The sequence below is a fragment of the Thunnus maccoyii genome, chromosome 3 (assembly GCF_910596095.1).
Source record: "Thunnus maccoyii chromosome 3, fThuMac1.1, whole genome shotgun sequence".
Lineage (NCBI taxonomy): Eukaryota > Metazoa > Chordata > Actinopteri > Scombriformes > Scombridae > Thunnus > Thunnus maccoyii.
In genome coordinates this window covers 26,030,374-26,052,847 of record NC_056535.1, presented here as the reverse complement: position 1 = coordinate 26,052,847, position 22,474 = coordinate 26,030,374, and the positions used below count along the sequence as shown (strand labels likewise).

The 22,474-nt window shown below is 39.9% G+C and overlaps 1 protein-coding gene across 4 annotated transcripts in view; it reads right to left on the bottom strand.

The window, feature by feature from the left end:
* nav1b (neuron navigator 1b) overlaps positions 1–22,474 on the bottom strand; it is an 88,842-nt gene that overhangs the window by 14,257 nt on the left and 52,111 nt on the right. For all 4 annotated transcript variants that reach the window (XM_042406238.1, XM_042406240.1, XM_042406241.1 and 1 more), the window contains 9 exons: positions 7,273–7,423; positions 6,095–6,395; positions 3,928–4,675; positions 3,032–3,445; positions 2,273–2,314; positions 2,026–2,186; positions 1,318–1,491; positions 626–678; positions 330–353 (listed from right to left, as the gene is read on the bottom strand). In XM_042406238.1, the coding sequence (XP_042262172.1) occupies positions 330–353; positions 626–678; positions 1,318–1,491; positions 2,026–2,186; positions 2,273–2,314; positions 3,032–3,445; positions 3,928–4,675; positions 6,095–6,395; positions 7,273–7,423 (2,068 nt within the window). The remainder of the gene's footprint in view (positions 1–329; positions 354–625; positions 679–1,317; positions 1,492–2,025; positions 2,187–2,272; positions 2,315–3,031; positions 3,446–3,927; positions 4,676–6,094; positions 6,396–7,272; positions 7,424–22,474) is intronic.

The following is a 22,474-nucleotide window of genomic DNA, read 5'->3' as shown; positions in this document are numbered from 1 at the left end:
TAATGAAGAATGCAGGATTAACACACTGTTATATGTTATAATGTTAAACTCATGGGATGACATTTTTCTCATGCACTGAGAATTTTATGGAGGTCTGAAAATGTCTTTATTACATGGTAAAAGGTGGAACTAAGGGACAGAGAATATTAGAGATAAAAGAAAATGAACTGAGTTATGAGCTCCAGAGATTAAGATCCGTGGTCGCAGACTTCACTGAGCACTGATAACACCATCTGGCGAATGGACCCGTTTCAACAGGAAATGACTGACAGATGATGCAGAGGTAAAGGCACACTGTGAGTGGAACAGTTATGGCACGTTGGCCTTACCTCCCCTTGTATCCTCTCCTCATTCTAAAGAAGGCATGGTGAAAGCAAATAAACAATAAAGAAGAATGGGGTAGAGCATTAACTTTAGGGCGCAGTCATGAAAACTAATTATTCACAATAAAAAAGGGACAGGAATTTTTATGAGTAGTGTTTTGTAATCCCATGTGGGTTCTCTTAAATGATTCTTTCCTATTTGAGGATAGCAGTGAATGTAAACTAATGACACAATATACTAAACTCCAGAAAAAGTAACATGATGTAAAAAAAAAAAGTAAAGAAAATGACTATCTACTCACAGTGGAATAGTTGGAAGAAGCATTGGACGCCAAAGAGAGCACAGAGCCATGCACTGCAAAAAGGTAAGATGGAGATTTGAATTAATATTACAAATGAGTTCTACTAAAGGCAGTTTTACAGCTTTTACTATTGTAGCCAGTACTTGCTGTCAGGCGACAATTTATCTTTGCCTGCAAGCTAATCTCCTTTGTCACCAAAAATGACAAAGTGGTGTATGAATTAAACAGCAAAACATTTTTTTCTACTGAAAACTCATAAGATGTCAAGCTCAGTTATTAACAATGTTTAAATAACAAGAAATATTCATATATGTACATAACTGAGGACCTATTTTTCTGTTGATCGTATTAAATAAATTCAAAGAGGAATAAAGGCCTGTTTTAATTTGTACTTTCTTCTTGCGTAGCATCAAAATATATAATTAACTTGGAGTTGATGGTAGTCTAGTGTTGAAAGCAAGTTTAACTGTTTTGTTTACATTTGGATCATTGACAGTGTCTGATAGTCCTGATATAACTCACTTATTATCAAAAATGGAGGCACAAAGATTCCTCTCCTCTTTCCTTATTCATAAAAACAAATGCCTTTCTGACATTTTGCTCGACAGATTGCGTGCATGGGCAGACACTTTCGTTTCATTTGAGGCAACCTTGGCGGCTCCCCTGCAGGGAGGCCGACCGAGCGGGCTCACCATCATCCCCTGAATCACGGAAAGACCCAGACCGCATCATGCTTTTTGGCCGGTCAGCCAGGGACATACTGCTTCCCGGCGGGGAAGATCCATAGAGATCACAGGCTGAGTCACTGGGGGGTCCTATGCTGTTGGAGCGTGATATCCTCGGGGTACCACTGGAAATTGGGGCAACTATCACGAAAGAGAGACGTTTGGTAAGACAGTGAGTGGCACAGATAAAACTGTAGGCTGCAGAGAAACATGCAGACACACACACACGCACACACAGCTCACCTAGGTATAGCCCCCTTATTCTGATGACTCAGTGAAAGGCAACACTACGGTTCCACAACAGTCAATGTGATAAATATAGCCTGACTTGACCCCTTATTGCCTCCATCTCCTGCATATTTCAGACTTTAACTCAAGTCCAAATTAGTTGGAGATATGGGACAGTAATATTCACACAGTAAATATGATACCACACTAATTGGCCATCGTTTCATCACTCAGATATGACTGGATCTATTATTGACAACTTCTGTCAACAATTCTTTAGTGTAAGAACCAAGTTGGACTTACTCCTGACTGATTCCTCACAGTATCCCTTTAATATCCCTGCCCTCAATATTAATCAATGATAAGATGGATGGCTTATCAAAGGTCTCAAGCTCAAACAGTGAATTTATTTAGAACTTGGCAGACAAATGGAGCAAGCAGACTCACCCACGTTGGTGAGAGGAGCCTTGCTGGAGGAGGGGTGGAGCGGGCGGGTGGGAGAGGGCAGCTGAGGGGGGCTATCGCTATCCGTCATGCTGACTATGTTGTGGGAGTGGCGCCTTGCGGGTTTGCTTCCTTCACTCTCTGACAGGCTTGAGCCATAGCGTCTAAGAAAACAGAGGTCATTTTAACAAACATTCATTACAGTGCAAGATGTCAAATAGATGTTGTGACAGTAATTGTTTTGACGTACTCTAAGCCTTTCTTCGGCAAGGTATTCCTGTTTGTTTGCAGGCTGTGGAAAAGGAGAACAAAATGGTTATTAATATATGAAAAGTGCCTGAAAAGAGCCTCGCATAGACCCAATCATCAATTAAATCATTAAGTTTTGAGAGTTTCTCAGTTTCCACTACAGGGAAGTGCACATAAAATATGGTTAGTTGGTATGTTGGGTGCCAAGAAACTTAAAGCCCAATGATGTCTCCACACTTAAACACTGGGTCAGCTGCCTACTGAACATTATGTTTCACAAACTATCAGGTGTTAGGATAAATACAGCTCCCTCTACCACTATTGGTTCATGGGAAGATGGAAAAGTGGATGTGAAAGACCAATTTTCGATTTTCTTTCTAAAAACACCATTGATCCACTGATGTGAAGATGATAGATCAAAGGTTTTGTTTTATTTGTTTGTTTTCAACTGTACTTCTTGTTTGTGCAGGATTGGGGTAGTTGATTGAGTTTCCATAAAATACTGAATGACAAAAAAAAGTTTGTTTCCTCTGGTGCAGGGTCACCGTCTCACTCTCACATCATAAATGAAAGAAGTCATATCAAAGTATCAAAAAGCCTATTTAGTATCTTTGTAATTAAGAGTCCACTTAGTCCAGTCGAAAAAGTTTATCAAGGGTGATTACAGAGGCGAAACAACAACATACGCTTAAAACAAAAAGATGGAAATCACAAATCTTTAACACAATAGAAAGTAGATACTTCTTGGGATGAGACCTACCTATCTGGGAGGTTAAGGGATGTCCTGCTCCCAGCTCCCCATGTTCCTGTTCCCCTCTCCTTTTCCTGCATCTCTGTGGCAACAAACCTCGCACTAGAAGGCACACTCATCTGAAGGGGCAGGGACTCCATGCTGCGGTGCATGCCAGACAGCTTCGGGTAGAGCAGCGGGGATCCACTCAGGCTCAGGCTTTCACTGGTGTAGGAACCAGGGGAATCGATGTTGAGCACAGGCGCCGGGCTGGGGGTGAGGTGGGTGGCAGTGTGGGAACCGGCCAAGTCCTGAAGTTTGGAATAAGGGGGGACTTTGGGTGGGAGGTCATGGATGGTCACGCAGGAGTCGAGACTGTTGGAGTTGACTTTGTCCAGGTGAGCCAAGCTGGGTGGACGACCCAGAGATTTAGTGTTCAGCATCCTAGGAGTCAGGCATGAAAAACAAGATGTCAAAATACATAAACTAGGGTGATCCCATGAGTAATGATGTTAGACGATGTATTAATATGTCATTACTGGATCCATGCATGTGTGTGATGTAATCATTCATTTCAGTTCATTTTTTGTTCATTGTAAAGGATCTGTTCTTTCCTCTAGCAATACATAGCCATGCACATAGTGGTTGTATCAACACCAACAGAAATGCAAAGAAACAACGTTCCCATTACTCTGAACCATGTCTAACTGTAACTAGGACACTCTTTCTGGAAAGAGATATTGCTGTTAAATTTTTTAGATGCAATTTCTCAATTCTGAGAGCGCCGCAACTGAAACTCCATTCCCTTCCACTGTACAGAAGTCCAGAAGGGCATATAAAATCAACAACTACGTGTATGGCTAGATATCAAGAAATGTTTCTTTCTTTTTGGTGACCTTTTAAAACAGTATTTGAATGAGAAACACCTTGGTGTGGTGGGTGATGACAGTTCGGGGTATTTGCTACTGCTGGTCCGTCTCAGGCCGTGCAGTTTCACAGCAGACTCTCCTGTGCTCTCCTCTCCTTTCAGAGAGCCACAGTCTATGTCAGCACACACGGCCTTGGCCTTGGCTCTCTCCTTCTCCTTCTCTCTGTCTGTCTGGTTCACTGGACCTGTGCTTGTTCGATTAGCCATTTTACTACTGCAGCTACTCAGCTCTTTAACCCTGGGGCCTGCGGAGGCTATGGTCACAGGTTTCAAACTCAACAGACTGGGGTCAATGGTACCACTGACAGGCCGAGATGCAGGGCGGCCAATCACACTGAGCGTGCTCGATTTGGCCGGTCGCGGCAGGCTGCGGTACTGAATGCTGTTTCGGGCGTTAGGCCCCAGGAAGCTCTGCTCACTGCTGGCATCAAAACTGTTCTTGCGACCCGAGGGTGTTCCTCCTCCAACAGGCTTCACAGGGATGCCAGATGACTTGGGAGTTTTCCCCACAGTAGCAGAGCCACTGGAGATGGTGGCGCCCCCTGCTGTCATAACAGTCGCAGTACCAGTGGCTGTGGGTGGTTTCTTGTAGCCAAAGGAGGCTCCAGCGGTGGGTTTAACTAAACCTGAGGGGGGCTTGCGATGCTCTCCGTGATGATCCCTGCCAGCATCTGAACGAGACCTTTGGAGACCAGCAGTTTTGATGGAAATCTTGGATTTATCCTGTGGCTTCTCACTTTTATGTGCTGCATAAAAAAGAAAGACATAGAATAGCTGAATAAACAACACTAATGTCATTTCATTCACAATTTCAAGTTTTAAAATTGAATGATGATTTTGATAGTGAGGGCAGCTCTGTTCACTCTGTTGCCTTGACCAGTGGATGGATGGGTTAATAGCTCAGTACTTTTTTCTTTTATACGACTGCATTTTTTCTGGTTTAAGTATATTTCAAACATACAAGACATGACAAGACAAAAATCAATAAATAAAAACACTTAATATACTGTATAAGTATAACTGCATTAATGAAAAGCAAAGGCAACAGAATATACTACATACAGTATATGAATAAGGCTCATACTGGACAAAAACAAATGACAACAATCTCACCGAAATGACTGAAACTAAGATAAATAATCAGCAGAGTCATACATCATTTCTCTCTAGACAGCTTCACATAAAAGTAGACGTACATATCTTTTCAGCCACTGCAGTTGAGATAAAATATAAGCAAGAAACATCTGTATTTACTTAGAGAGCTTTTATATGCCCATGACGTCAAGTGTGACTCACCAACAGACTCTGTGAGTTACTGTAAATGAGTCTTAAACAAAATTAAACCTTTTTTATCAACTCATATGACATATCCAGGTGGCATAATCAATCAAAATATGTACTGTATGCATCATCAAAGTGAAGATGAAGGGTAATTAAAACGTAAAATTAGATTTTTTTTAAAAATGTTCTAAAGGTTTGATTATAGGTACAAAAGTTCTATATTCATATAATACAACACATCGTATGACATTCTGTAAACCAAGCCTTAAAAATGCATCAGCTAAAATAATGTTTTTTCCCTTCTAACTGCTGCCAAAATACATACAATCAAATCTAATTTTAATCACTTAGGTGAAATTAAGTTGAGGAAATTGCAATAAAATGCAGAGAAATATTAGTATTGGAACTGAATTTCAACCTATTATTGAATCGTGGGATGTTTTGTTGAGGATTGAAGGGCATTAAAATAAATTTAGCTGCAGCAGATGGCAGACACAGTGTCTCTCCAGACATGTACAGTAACATGCTTTTCTCTGAGATAATAAAAGAAACATGGCTTTGGGCTTTAAGCTGAGATTTTTCTTCAGTGAAATGGATTTCATGGTGCATTTTTTCAGTATACTGTGCTGTGCTACAAATCAATCCCTGGCTTATGCTAAGGGGCACAACTTGTGTATTTCTTTTTGACACCGAGCAGATATCCGCCTTGGCTGCTTTATAAACAGGCTCTGTTTTAAAAACTGATTCAGCATACAAATAGATATACTTAGTTAAAACAAGTTAACAAAATTCCTATATGAGAGGAATGACAGAGAAAAAGATGGACTGAGAAAAACAGGCAAACAGAGAGACAGATGAATTAAGAATATGCCATCAGGTCTCACCTGCAACTTTCAGCATGCTCTGAGAGGTATGGGTGATGGGGGAGGTTACGCCCACAGGAGGATTACGACCTTTCTTAAAACTCCCTGGCTGACCCAAACTTTGAGGCTTCTTCAGTTCTCCTTTACCCGCTGAATCATCACTGAGGCTCGGAGGCTTCTTTCTCCACTTGCTTGGAGCCTCTGTCTTGAGACTCCCTGTGTCATATCTGCAACTGTCGAGCTTGTGGCTGGCCTTGCCGTCCTCGCTGTACCAGGAAAGTCCACTTTCCACCAGGGAGCGCTTTTCTGCATCAGTACGGAGCTGCAGGGAGAGAAAAGGGAAGAGGCACAGTGTGGGTAACCATCAGACATGGTCTATGTTATCTATGGAACTGACTGTTCTCTATAATCTTTGTTTCATCTCAGCTGCATTCCAGTGGGAAGGAGTGAGAGATAGACTGATATGCCCCAAGCGGATTAGAGAAAACCACAGAGGAAGACAAAGGAAGGAAAACAAAATCTGAAAAAAAAATGTTTATGGTTTTTACACTTTCAGGGATAAATGAATACATTAAGGCATGAAATGAATACAGGAAAGCTTGAGCTTATGTTTTTGAATGTACCACTGTGCAGTGGACAAAAAAAGACTGCTAAGCTGTAAAAGAAAAACTATCATGCGGTGCACTGAGGAGGTAGCACTGAAGAAAAAACTGGTCATGCTGCTTCTTGGCACTACTTTAATGTGATATAGAGCGACAGATGGCTCATTGAGAAGCACTAATGTTCATTTCTTCTCAGTGAGCATTCTGTAAGTAAGCAATTATCCTAAAATTAAGAGCAAGTCAAAAATGTTTACCTGCGCAAAAGGTAGAAACCACTACCACAATACAAAGTGAACATAAAAATACATTTGACCAAATTGAAGTTTCAGTGGAAATTTAAACATTTTTTCTTCTTTGTTTTATTTTAATAACAGTGGTGAGGTCTGTGGTGTTGTCTTGTGGCCTTCGTCAAAACAATGGACTCCCATTTAACAAACAAGACAGACTAAATCACAGAGTGAAGCTTTGGAAATGCTTGAAGTAAAGTCCTCTGTTGCAATCTTTAGCACTGCTTTTACAAACAAAACAAGGATACAAGAAAGCCAAACTCTGCCACAAGCTGTATTACAGACTTTTGGGTACAGTATGTCAACTCACCATAACAGAGGAGTTGCGTCTGGATCCCAAGGGTGTGCTTGGCAGAGAGTTAAGGGAGGAGCTGACATTAAACTCCTCTGAACTGAGGTTCTCTGACCCATCACCGTCACCATCACTGAGCCCGCTGCTGATAGAGCTGCTTTCATCCCAACTGAAACGAGACAGAATGACAAGTTAGCAAAAAAAAAAAAATGCACTTACCCAGTAAATGACAACCATATGAATGTACATCAGGTAGAGCTGCAGAAATCTTGAGTTTGGAAGGAGAAAAGGCTGGCAGCAAACAGTGATATGTCCATCTGTCTGCAGTAAGCTGTCTCTGGAGGTGGCCAAGTGCTCAATAAAGTAGGAGTTATTCAGTTGCCTATATCATAATGTTGCTCGAAACTTTTAAAAATTAATTTCTGGTATTAATGCATCAAAAAGCTTTTTTTACACAGTTAAAAAGAAATATTTATAACAGCTACTTGGACCAAATATACCATGATTAAAGTGCCAGAGGCTGTAATTTAATAATTGAGACAAATCAAGAATGTGTGACAAGGATTATCCCAAAAAGACTCAAGACCATATGTCTAAACACCTTGTTTCAACCACAATATGCTGCTTTATAAGAGCAAAATGTCACTGACATGTTGTTTCCTTGTGACCTTACAACTTCTCACTTTTTCCTACAGTCTACTTGTCACACCCATTATGACCTACCTTTAACAAACCATACAAAAAGTTGAATAAACTTTTTAGCAAACAAATACAACTTATTGGTGAACCGCTTGTCTAGCACTCATAATAAAATAGTCAGTCTGGGCAGTTAATTTTGAGCTATAAAATGTTAAATCTAACCATGATTTAATAAATCACTAAGACAACAAGGCTTGCAGTTTTTTTAAACAGAGACCAACACAGCCATCTTTAACCATTAGCTTCAAGGGAAACTTTACAGGATATAGGCTGATAAATCATGCTGAATAAAAAGTATAGCCACTGACAGCTCAGGGTTTAGTTAGCGGTCTGGTATGCTCTAAAGAAGCAGGGTGAAGGGAAATCAGAGTGACAGGCTCCTAAACCCTCCCTGACCCTTCCTTCCACCCCACAACGAAGTCCTGCGTGGCCCTGAAACAGATGCTGACAGACTGGCCCCTCGCGTGAGGAAGACAGAAATGGGCAGTCCCAGAGCAGCCCAGAGAGGCTGCTCACTGGGCAAGCAGATCTCTGGATGCATTTGAATACATTTAAAATGCAGATAGCTGTGTGGAGTTCAGTGAGAGGAGTAGCCTCTCAGTCAACCAAAACATTACATGAGGATCAAGCAATTCAAAGTCTGAGGGGAGTTTAAAATTGAAGAGGGAAACATTTTTATCTATTTTAGAGGAGTAATAATGCCCTGTTGAATTTAAAAATTATATCTCCAGAGAGCTAGATATCAAGTCCAGCTCAGATTTTGTGTAATTACGTTCCCCATCATTACTATTGGCAACCACAGGTGGTAATTGAATTTATGTTGGCGCACAGAAATGTGGCACAGTGGAAAAGGTAAATTAATAAGCCCCTTTAAAGCTGAGTCACTGCTTGAGCTGAATCAGTTCTTTTCCCTTTCTTTTGCTTTCCCCACTGAGCTGAAAATGCTCTTTGTGGGTCCGCAGCCTGCAATTAGCAGAGGCATGGAACATGGAATTGCATAGAAAAATACAGAGAGACAAAAATGGCCTGTACACGTTCAGAATTGGATTTAATCACATGGCTGTAGTTGAGTTGTAGTCACAGTTGTAAAACAGAGAGGAGGCTTATCCTGACGCTTTGTACAGGTTGTGAGCATTCAGATGCATAAAATTGAATATTTCACTGAAGATTTGTGGACACAGATACATGACCCCAGAGAAGAAGTTTGACAAGAATGGGATAAAACATGAGAAAAACGTTTGATCTGAGAATATAAAAGTGTTTTTTAAATACCATCAATAAGAAGAATAACTATGATTTACGTCGAGCCCAGATGTTTGTGGTATGTTTGAACAATACCACCTCTGTCAGGGGCGACAGCGGGGCCATGAATAACCCCTCAGGGATGTCAGCCTAAGAAGAGGCAGGAGGGCCTGTGGGCTGTTGATATTACAAGCCAAACTGTCTGCTCTCAGAGGTGAAATCCAGACAGGGAGAGGGTGGGAGTACACCAGCAAAGTGCATACTTCATACATGGGGTGGCAATTAACTTTTTGTTTTCTGTGGCACAACTCCAACATCTCTCTGATTTGTGTGTCCATGCTATTATTTGAGTTGGGTTGCTGAGAAAATGTTTTGGTTCCACAAGACTTGAGAGATGGTTGGCTGGGTGGAGCAGGGTGGGGTCATTACAATCACTGTCCAGACTTGGAAGTGGATCTAAGAACACTGCTATAAAACACACACAACTGCTGGTTACCACTAGGGCAAGACTTGCAGCATTGTTGGCACACATTGCAAAGGTACGAAGCAAGAAAATTAAAGGATAGCTTCACAATTTTACAAGTCTGTCTTAAAATAACACTCAGGTGCCCATATGAACATTGAAAGAGGTTTTCCTCGCTGTAATCATTCCTCCTGTTCATACCGGCTATTAAAAGATCCCCTTCAAATGTGCTTTCAATGTATGTGATGGGAGCCAAAATCCACAGTGTGTCCACACGGTCATTTTTAGCAAAAAGACATTTAAAACTTTGTCTGAAGCTTATATGAGGCTTCAGCAGTCTGAGTTAGTCATATCAAGGTGGATATCTGCCACATTTACAGTCTTTTTAGCATCAAATTCCCTCTTTGTGTTTCCTGAGACAGTGTTTCCCTGTTGAGCTGCAGTGGAAGTAACAAAAAGAGGGACTCTGGCACTAAAAAGACTGTAACGTTGAAAGATATCTACTTTATTTGACTAATTTGGACAGCTGAAGGTTCATTTTAGCTTCAGATAAACTATTAAATACATTTTTGCACAGAAGGAAGATTGAGGATTTTGTCCCCCATCACTTTACAATATAAGTGCATTATGAAGGAATCTTCTAATAGCTAGTATGATTGGAGCAAGAAAAACCTATTTCAGTATTCATTTGGGCACCCGGCTATTGTTTTAAGACAGACTTGGAAAAACTGTGAACCCGTCCTTTAAGCACACAGCACATTTTGACAGAGACACAAGATGAGAATTGGAACTTGAAGTTTCTCAGACATGCTCATTTGTTAGGTCTCTTATAAAAAAAAATGCTATAATCAGTAAAGCCATATGAAATGGCACACAGTGAAAGGCTGCATTTTAATGTTTACTTCTGGCACTATGTCTATTTTCTGCATGAAGGGCAGTGAAGACAAAAGGCTCCTGGGAGTGCATGCCTATGGTTGAGTGAGTGGTGAAGACATCTTCTATTACACAGATAGCTGTGGTAGCAGCACCGCAGTGTCCTCCAAGAATTGTTTGCACAGATGTTATAATTTCTAGTGTCAAACGAGTATTAACATACGCTTTTGCACTTTTTTTTTCAACTTCATGTCAACGCAATTCACACCGTCTACACCGTTTAATAGTAACACTAGAGGCTCAAATGAATTATAGTTAGGAACTCCATCTTATCGCTAAAGTATTTCTGCACAATTTCATTATTCTTGAACAAAAACTGTACTGAAATCAGCAGAATTCAACCTCTACTCAAGAGCAGATTATCGGCTAACCTTAACGTCAATGCCTAAAACTAGTTAATGTTTATAATGATTTTTCTTTAGGAGTACTGTAACCTAAAGCTGCATATGACCCAAAATGAGAGAAAAAAAATCACCGTCAGAGATGTTGGTGGATATAAAGGAAGCCACACATTCATCTCACCAGCATTCACGGTTTTTTTTTACAAAAAAAATCTGAATAAAAATGAATACAGATGTAAAATATCATCTTTACCTTGGAGTAAAAAGTAAAGTCCTTTTTGCTCTCGGTGCCGACTGCAGCGGAGGCACTTTCCCGACCAAAACACGACCGCTCATTTGTTACCGTTGTAGTTTTTAAGTCACACGTTTTACAGTTTTTGGTGCTAAAAATAAAATTCATATCCTCCGATGGCAAAGACCCATTTCCTCCCATTCAGCGAAAAAGCAAGAACCGGTCTGCCGCTCGGCAACACCGCCCCCCCCGCCCCCCCAAAAAAAGAAAAAAAAAAAAAAAGTGCAGGATGACGAGACAGAGCGCCAGAGGGAGAGACCCCCATATTAGATGATGGCCAACGGCTGTCGAGCTGAGTGGTAACCATGGCAATAAGGTCCGGCTGCGGACCCTTCTCAACCACGGGCTCCTTCCGGGTCCATCACTCTGCTATGGGTAATCTGATTACTCTGATCTCTGTATTGGGGAACGATCAATGACATGGATTTATGTTGAAGCATACTGGCCCCTACGTTTGTCTGCTTGTTTGTTTGTTTTTTAGCTTACAAACAAACACAGTACATACATATACAAATAGGTTATAATCTTAAAGGGCGGGTATTTTTTTTAAATCATCCTGAAACTTCACATTAGTTTTCCATATGTATTCAAATCCAAAAATTCAAATTTTGGTCTAAGTACGTAGCTATGTTTTAGCACCAAAATACCATTTTCCCCAAGTACTGTACTTCTGAAAACTTTTCTCACGTGACCTGATGTAGGTTTCTGCATGATGACGTTGCAACATATAAACTGATATAAACCCCCTAGTCAGTATAGCCACAGGGATGGACTGAGCACATGCTGTTGCTGCTGCTAAAAGTTTAAAAAAATAAACTCTGAGCTCTCTTCTCCCACCAGTAAATGACTCCAACATCAACCACAACGCTGTTTTTTGCTAACGGTTGAGAGGGCATTTCCATTGATAAACCCAGAAAGGATCGCAGATGGAGTCGTCCTTTAAATAAGATCACAGGAGTGATAGACTATTATGCTAATGTTATATGAATTTCAAAAAATGTAAGAAAATAAGTATAATTTTGGATATGCGGGCTATCAGTGACGAGTATTCTGGACACTAGTAACATTATCAGTCTCTCCAATTAGCCTACTCACAGTAGCCTAAGTGATGTGAAGTTGACCGACTCCAGGGTAAACAGTTGAAAGACAGGTTCACACATTTCTAAGTCTGTCTTAAAACAGTAGTCAGGTTTTTCTTGTTGCAATCATTCCTCCTGTTCATACTGGCCATTAGAAGATCCCTTCATAATGCTCTTACAATGTAAGTGATGGGCGCCAAAATCCACAGCCTTCCTTCTGTGCAAAAACAAATTAAAAATTGTATCTGAAGCTAAGCAATGAAGCTTCAGCTGTCCAAATGAGTCAAATCAAGTGGACATCTTTCAACATTACAGTCTTCTTAGTGCCAGAGTCCCTCTTTCTGTTACTATACTTCCACTGCAGCTCAACAGGGAAACACTGTCTCAGGAAACACAAAGAGGGAATTTGATGCTAAAGAGACTGTAAATGTGGCAGATATCCACTTGATATGACTAACTCACACCACTGAAACCTCATATAAACTTCAAATAAACTTTTAAATGCATTTTTGCTAAAAATGACTGTGTGGACACACTGTGGATTTTGGCCCCCATCACTTACATTGAAAGCACATTTGAAAGGGATCTTTTAATAGCCGGTATGAACAGGAGGAATGATTACAGCGAGGAAAACCTCTTTCAGTGTTCATTTGGGCATCTGACTGCTGTTTTAAGACAGACTTGAAAAACTGTGATCGTATCCTCTAACACTGTCAACAATATCAGTGATTTCTCAAGAAAGAGTTTTTACATGTGAACACTTTTTTAAATGTTAAATGTCAAATGTTGTAGTTGAGGTTTTAAATTATTAATGGTAGGTCAAAATTATAAGATATGAAGTCAAAATTATGACTTTCTATGTAAAAATAATAACACCCTTTACTAGGTTAAGCATTAATTTTTATGTAGTCAAGTTTTTGACTATGTCAAAACTATGACATACCTCAAACTAAATAAGTCATAAACATCATGATTTTTACTTTCTCATAACTGTGACTTATGAGTATTTTTATTTTTGCCATTTATAACATTTCAGCTACTTTTTTTCTTTTCCTGGCAATAATGGACTTCCATATTAAACTAAGCTATGACAGAACCAGGAGTCTTATTAAGGAGATGATTAAATAAAGATAAATATCCCCAAAAATAAAATGTGCTCCATCTTCATTCATTACCTTCGAGGGCCTAGCTGGAAAAACTCAGCCCAAGGTAAGGCCTGAATCAGTGCAAGTGCAACCGCAAAGCCACAGATGACACGAGGACCTCCAGTGAGGCATGAGAGCAGCCTTGGAAAACCTTCCTTCCCCTCTCATTAGCAGTGGAACAGTCTCATGGTGATGATCTCACCAGATCTCTGCTCTGTAAACTGATCACTCCAGGAGGTAAAGTCCCACACCCAGTCCACATCTTAGGCCAAATTGGATCAGTCTGACTCTAGCTGAAACCATTTTGACTCAAAATGTAGCAACAAAGGAGTATACGTGACCAAACGGCATGAATCCACATCAAAGCAGAAAACGCAAAGATGCAGAAAATGCATACATTTTAGGATTTTCACTGGTTTATATTGCAAACATGAGAACTTATTGACCCCCTGTGATGTATTACAGTTTTCAGGATGTTTTTCCACATCAGTCCACATTTTGCAATATAAATATGGAGTCAGCATAAATGGAATTTGAGATGCCTGTGGTTTTGCTTTTTTGTTCAAATTAAGCAGCCATTTTGCTGTCAGTGCGTGCACCAGACATACAGGCATTCCTGAAAATATCTTTAACAGAAAGAGCTGCTAGTTCGATAAAAGATTGTTGAGTCTACCTCCATCTTTTGATACCATCAACTCTCATCATCATCATCATCTGTAAAAGAACCACGCAAAAACAGCTGGTTGCTGTTTTTGTTTTGTTTTGCTTACAAACAACAAGAAACATCTTCCAAAATTTAATTTCCTAATAGCAAAACCGAAACTTGGATGTATATTTCATTCACTAGAATAATGAGTAATGTTTACAGTAAAAAAAAAAAAAGAAAAAAAAAAGGAGTGTTTCTCACGTCTCCTGTTTATCTCAGCTGGGCCACAGAGCCACTAAACAATCAGTCATCTAAAAAGCCTTGAAGTCATGTTTGTACTGTACCATAACAGCTGTCTTACACTTAAAACCAAATGGCTTGTGTCAGAAACATCCTCTGTGTGTTTGCTTACGTGGAAGGCCATTGAGTCATGTTGCCACCAGTGGGCTTGGATATTTACAAACTGTTAAAATGGAGATTCAGGCCATCTGTTAGAGGTCGTAGCACAAGCAAGACCTTTGCTGCAGACAGGAAACCATTTTCATGATCTGACCTTTACTGTTGTGGCTTTTGATCTATCAATATTGCCTCTGGTGCAGTAGACTGTGCAGCAATATGAGAGTCTAAAAGTAGATTGATTTTTGAGGCAATAAAGGACGTTGACAGGAAAACTCAGATTTTCTAAATTACTTTCGGAATATATTTTATATATTAAAGTTCACTAAATTGGCAGCTATTTAGTAGTAAATTGTTATACAGCCTGTGTCCATGTGGTGGCATGACATTAGATTTCCAGCAGGAGGCACAATGAGTTAAAGCTGGGCCTCCTATTGCTGCAGTTTAGTCTGGATTGCTCTGTAATTGTGTATTAATGGGGGCACCACATGGCATTTAGAAAAAAATGAGCACTTGACATTTTGAAAAGAAAAAGAGGACTTCACTGGATTTTAAACCCTTGCTGAGAAAGAGCGCACATTCTTCTATTCAGAACGTTCAATTCAATAGTACAAAATGGAAGTTATTTAAGAAAGACAGCATGACGTGAAAGCGCTGTGTTCAGTGACTTAAACGTATAGCCAGCAGAGCTTTTTTGCTTCAGCACATCTCTGATCTTCCTGGTGCTTGATTTTGATCTGTATCGAGCTTGACCATACTGCAGCTAGGCAAATAGGACTGCCTGGCCCTCATTGCAGAGCAGTGGTATATCAGTGTAGTAAATGGGTCTGAGATGCATCAGTGGCTGCGTCTGGGACTGTAGGTGCTCCGTCTCTGCAGAGCCCCAGAAAATGGACTCGCTGTCCGATTATTGGACTGGAAAATGAATGTACAGTCTCCATGAACCTCAGACAGGAAACTTCCCCCCACAGATGTAGCCCACAGTGCAGCTGATGCACTCTTCATCCTGAGAGACACAGTCTCATGTGGTGCCACATGTACAGCCTGATAGTCTGGAATACGGTGTATTAGATTGTTTCATGATGTTGTACTGTGCTCTTGTTTTTATCTCAGATAACTCATATCAACTTCATTGATATGGCACTTGAATATTTAACTTGAAGTGACTGCTGTCCGATTAATGCAACTTCAGTATCAACAGACTTGAAGCAGAGCCAAATCCAACACATAAAACCATATATTATGAACTAATCTGAACTAACCAGACGTCATTAGTCATACTTAATGCAGATAATCTAACAATTCTCTATCAATTTCAAACAAACACAGTGATGAATGGGGAATGATGGATTAACAGGTACCACGTGAATCCTATATTCATATATTGTGATCCAAAACAGTAGATGTATCACATTTTCCACCCAGGACTAAGTATTGCACACTGATGGAATCTAAACTGCACACCCAGACGACCACACGCAGACATTATACACAGATGATTCATGCTCCCTGGGGTGCTTCTGTAATGGTCCATTATTTATGTGGCTTAGGGTGCTGGTGGATGTAGATGCGGGTATAGTTTTGGGGGTTGGGGGCGCTTCTTGATCCAGTATTTTACTGACCCTTGCTGGGGAGAACTCCATATTGACCCCAGATGTCTTTGTGCTGCTGACTTTGGGTGCCTGTGTATTTGGGTAACAGTAACACACAGCAAGGTATAACGGAGATGGTGTTTTTTATTATTGCTCTTCTGTGAACGATTTTGAAACATATGCAAATTACAAATTAACTAAGCATTTCAGTATTTGTGTGCGCCCTCCTGTGAGCATGTGTGTTTGTGTGTGTTATATCCAAAGGCAGGAAAACCACATCCCTTCTTACTGAACCGTAGCCCATAAAGGACTGACCCCAAGCAGTGGCCTCACTAAACTGTAATCCCAGCAGCGCCTGCGGAGTACCAGAGCAGAGAAGCCAAAGCCCAAAATTTTTGTACAGATGGGTTTAAGTGGGTCAGAAAATGTGTGAGGCTTCAATAGTCAGGGAAGCACTCAGTGACTATAGAAAGGTTGAACCCGGCCAGGAAAAGGAAACTGAATGCAGACTGCCGGCGGTGCAGGATCAGATGACTACAGTAAACCCTTTGTGCATTACAGAATGTGTTTGTCGATACACATAGTTTCCATGAGCGAGGCTGTTAAGTATTCCAATATTTAGAAAACTACAAATACTTTCATACTGTATATGCCAAGCTTTGAACAAATCCACTCACTAGTATGGGTGAAGCTTTATTATGGTTACCATGGAAATGACATTGCCAGAGGAGCAAACTAAGCCATTGGCTTATTGACAATATACTGTAATGTAGACTAAGAGAGCAATAACATGTGTTCAGTGCTTAACAAGGTTAAATATGTATCTTTATTTGTCTGTAATATTTTATTGTACACTATTACTATTAAAAGAATTACATGTGCTCAGTACGGAATTCGCTTGAGCCAAACAAAAACCATCTTTAGAAAAAAAAAGATTTTCCACAAACCGTGCCATTATAAATCCAGGCAAAAATACAAATCGCTTTATAGGCAAACAGCTCTCCCCCACCAATTATGAAACAATCTAATTGCAGTCCTCACACTAGTCTCTCTCTCTGTCTGTCTGTCTCCGTCACTCTGTCTCTCTTTCTTTTTCACCTCTTTTTCACCCTGTGTCTCTTTCATTCTCTCCCTCTCACACACAAACCCCAGCCTATGCGCAAACACATCCTCCGCACATACATCCGTTCAGCAGCTATCACACTGACACACAAGGCAGCCCATCACTGGGTCAGTGGAAGATGGTTGCCATGGCAGCACATCCCGAGCCTTGTTGCCGCATGATCAGAGGTATGATGCTGCTGAACCAGCCTCCTTTCTCTTTGCTCTGCATCGCTGCCTTTATGCTGCTGTAGAGGAACACAACTTGGCACAGACTAGATCTCCAGATGTCCACGTACTTGCCCCAAACCTTCCGTTACCTTATAGAGAACATGACAACAGTACTGTACAGGACAGTAGAGAGAATCGAGCCATTTTGTTTCACATTCCTTTTGTCTACTTCCACAGTATGTGATCTATATGCACCAGTTATGATGGAACCGTGCCTTGTTCTGCTTCATGTGTGAAGCTATGAAAAGCATGTGGTACCGCTATGAGATGTAATAAATTTACCAGATGAATAACACATGAAAGATGGAACCATCTGTACTATTTATCTCAAAGAGATTTATTTTTAAAATATATATATTCTACATCATATCTATACAATATTCTATATAAAATCTTATATTATAATCATATATCATATTCCAACAACAACATATACATCAGAAAGAAGACACAGTGGCACTGGCATAAGGTGAAGATAAATGTAGACTTACATATGCTTTCTCTTTTGATATTTCTGTTATCTGCACTTTTGCACAGTTTTAAGAGAGACATGATGTATCATCAGGATTAACTTAACAGCAGACATAATGAAATAATCACAGCGATAATGTCCGTGATCTGTACATGTTATGACTTTAAAGCTGCTGTAATCAATATTTTTATACTAACAATGGATTAAATGACTACATGTGTGTAAAAGGCATGGCTCATAGTGACTCATTCAGAATTGTCATCTCACTCTGCAGTTCCTCTCAGCACTATAGAGCATCTCAACATCTTTAAACCATTGTTTTGGTTTTACAGCTGCAACTTTACAGTCTGGTTGGCTCTCACAGCATCGTGTCCAACCGCAGCAGGCAGCTGTTTTCAGCAAAAAATCTTGGATGAAACCCATTGTATGCTATCGGCTCAGCACCAAACTGCTGACAAAGTTAGCGACTAGCTGGTGAACATAGTGGAGTAATTACAGGCTAGTGGAGACTTAGACAGACCTAAAAAGAGAGTGAATATTGGACTAAATGAATGTTAATGTTACTCCATGTCTTCTGGATATGTAAATAGGAAACTGTGTGCTAACGCATTCACCATATCAACATTAGGCAATGAATGCAGGTTTCAGTGTACAATAGTGGCTGTATGTCTAAGCTTGGCTACTGCACAGTGACTTTTACTGAAGCTATGCCAAAAGGAATTCAAAAGTCAGCCAAAACATTTTATAAATTTAGCAGTTTTAGCAAACACTGGCCAAATCTGATTGTTAACCAATGCTAGAAAGCTGAAGCAACACCCTACTTCCAAACTAGCTTGTGTTTCACGAACTGTCATTGCACATATTTTTGCATAGAAGGCTCTAAGAGGATGACACATGATGGATTATTTTGTTCATATCTTGCTAGTGCACGTTGAGCATGTCATCATTTCGAGCACCTCACAAAGATAACGAAGAATGATTCTCTTGGCATTCACCTACTACAGGTATATGTGTTTCAGGTTTTCATAGAGACAGATGAAAGAAACTATCAAAACATATTGTGGATAAAAACTAATCGAACACAAGTTAGCCAGGAAGTGAGGCAGCCGTTCATCTTCTTATGGGGCATTGGAGTCATCAATAGATAACATTTATTGCAGCTAAGTGCTTTTCACTGCTTCTCTCTCTAGTCAGCCAAACAGTATGGAGCCAAACCAAACACTAAAAGGCGTCTCCTTTTTTTCAGTGAGATCTTCCAATTTAAAGCTCCCCTCCAGACATGTATTAAGACATATAAAAATACTCTGGTTGGAACAATAATGTGTGTCTGATATGGTTTTTCCACAAAAAGAGTATAATTATCATGTTAAAATCCTTAAAATGTCATCTACTTCTTTTCCCTCATTAAAAATTCTGAATCTATGATTATGGAAATATATTTTATTTCTTAAGTTTTCCTGCTGGACACAAGATGTCTCCTACACCACTGAAAAATCCATTGTCAGTGTATGTGCACTGGAGGCTTCAGGTTTCTACATCACACTTCTGTAAACTGTATTTTGGATCATGACTGGCTCCAAACCAGTTGTGATGTCACAAATCATGCTCGTATCCCTGCCCCTTAAAATGGGTTTTACAATGAGCACAGAGAAACTTTCCACTTTCAGCAGATGAATGTAAAAAAAAAAAGCCCTTCAGTGTCAAACTCTGCACATACATCATTCTACACAGTGAAGTTCAAACATCCAGGTGAAGTCACAATAAACAAAACACATTTTTGAGTAGAAGGGGACTTTTCAAACTGTGAATCTGCCAAGATAATACGTAAATCTGTCGGATAAAATACTCATATTCGTGCAGATGGGCCTTCTGTGAAATTCACATGTTCTGTTACAAACATTAGGCTTGCATTCATCCCATCAACTAAATGACATAATGGGAAAAAAAGCAAGTTTCCCATTCAACATCTGTATTAGACATGAAAAGTTAACCTGAACCAAAATGCTTACATACACTACAGCTGAGTGCCTGTAAAACATCAACCATAATTGACTGAACACCACTAAAATGACACTGAACGCCGAATAGTAGTCATAATTTATATACCAGAAATGGAAAAACCAACCATATATCAGCAATATAATGTGATTACTGCTCTACCCATAAACCATCCTTTTAAAACGTGGCTTGCAGTAGGATGATGTCATATGAGTGATGGTTAAACTTTGCCAATATGGTGTGAAGAATGTAACCACAGAAAGCAGTTATGATTCTTGACGTGGTCGGGGCAAAATAAGAAGCCATCACAACATGCCTATGATTCTAATATTGTACTGTACATAATTATGGCAATTTTAGTTGTAATTTAATGTAAACCACCCTCTATATTTCCATGCCTGCAGTCTGAGGATGTGCATTGAATGACCAGAAAACTAGAAACCCTACAAAATGCAATCCCATACCAACGATCCTGATAAATACTACCTTCATGAAAACTTAAAGTGTTGTTGATAAAGTGCCACTGTGTCTTGATAAAATGTGCATATGATAAAGTTGTTATTGTAAGGTCTATCTAATATTTTTGCTTGCCCATGTATATCAAGCTTCAAGATATACCATACAATTAACACACAAACAACTCAAGTGGTACTTATAAAAGTCCAAGCATTTCAAAGTCGCATTAATCATTATTTTTTGTATTAATGTAGAATTAAATGAGTAATGTGAAAAGGGTTCGCTCCTTCTGACAAATGCTCTGAAAAGTTTTCACTCAACTCTGCAGCTCTACAAAGCTTTTAAGCCTCTTTTAGCTCATTATTTCTGGCCTGCATAAGCTGCTAATCAACAAGAGGCAGCAGTCTTTTGAAAACAAGCTCTTATTAACTGCTACCTGCCCTGCACCAAACAGCAGACAAAGTTATCAACTATATGGCCAAAACTACATGGTGCAGCTTTAAAGAAGTTAGTATTCATGGTAGGTATATATTGTGTGACGATAGAAAAATGTCTATTTTTCAGATTATGCTCTAGCTATGTCATTGTGTCATCATTTTGGTCATATCGCACAGCCCTCATTTATGGCAGAGCTGTATGCTACATTATGGGATAACAGTCGCATGTAGCAACTGGTAACAGATAAATGGCCACTGTTTCTCTGGAACAAACATTTTTTGGAAGCCTTCTCTTCAGACATCCAATGATCATTAACTGCAACAAGCCAGCCTACTATTATGCTGCATGTTGCTGTGTCGAGAAATGAATATTGGAGCTTTCAGTGAGACTGGGATGTATGTAGTATCACATTATTGATGAGGCAGACACACAGTAGCAGTGATTACTGTCAGTGTGTACACATTCAGCCTTAGATGGCCAGTACTGTCTGGTGTGGGTTAATCAATATCCATTAGACATCTAGCGATGTGCTACTGTCCTGTTTTGTTCCACTGTCTCATATAAGGGTTCATAAACAACACGCCCTGTGTCTGATTATTTTACATTTAGGTATTTATCTGTTACCGGATTGTTTTGAGCCACATACACTAGTCTCAAATATTATCAAAGAATTATGTGTTAATGTTAATGTTAAAAACTACGTAGAACAGTTTTATTGAGTTGAGTTGTCTCACTGTACCATTAACATACTTATATTAAAGCTAATTTCAGACCAATGAAATGTATGAAATGTAAGACTGGGGCTTTAGTGAAAGGGAACAGAAATTGCACCTCTCCTTACAGCCGATTTCCAGCTGGTTTCCATGGTTACGCAGGAGGAGCCTGATCTATTTTCAAGAGCTGTTAGTTAATGGTTCTCAATGAGCTGTACTGTGAGTGTGTGTGACAGGGGATGTACAGTAGAAATGCAAATGTATCACAGAAGAGGATACTGTAAGAAGAAAATCAAAGCATGTGCTGCTGTTGTGGCTGCTCTAGAAACTGGAATAACTAGTTATCTACAGCATTAGGATGTTGGTGAATTTATGAGGCAGGATAAATCCTTGATATGGAGAACATAAGCACCAGGCATTCCAGTATTCCTGCAGGGGAATAAAGGATACTTTCCACTGAAATGAAAGCAATTACAGACCAGCATAGCATACAAATAAGAGCAGTTAAAGGAAAAACAACCTACTCAAGGTCTGAGAGAAAATAGCACCTACTATTTCCATATCTTTGTGTGTCTTGGCAGCCACAATAGCCTATTATTACTCCCATGATAACACATAGGAAAATACACTTCCATAGCATGTATGTATGCCAACACACCCATAATCCTCCTGGTGTAATAACACGGGGAGCAGTTGTTCCCATCGGGGTGTCTCACAGTCACCTTGAAAGCTTGTCCGGGAATTACTAGGTGGCTGAACACTGAGCATGATGCAGCATTTTTAAAAATGGTTACATAAAATGATTTGGATCTTTGTTGCCTGTGGTGTTATAAAGCAGACGCGAGGCCCTCACGTCCACCTCTCACATTCATTTGAATCACCAGAGCAGAGCAGATGCAGCAAGCGACAGGACAAAATACAGGGCAGATTTAAATGGATTTCGAGTGCATGGATGTTACTGTGAGGAACGGACCCATATGACA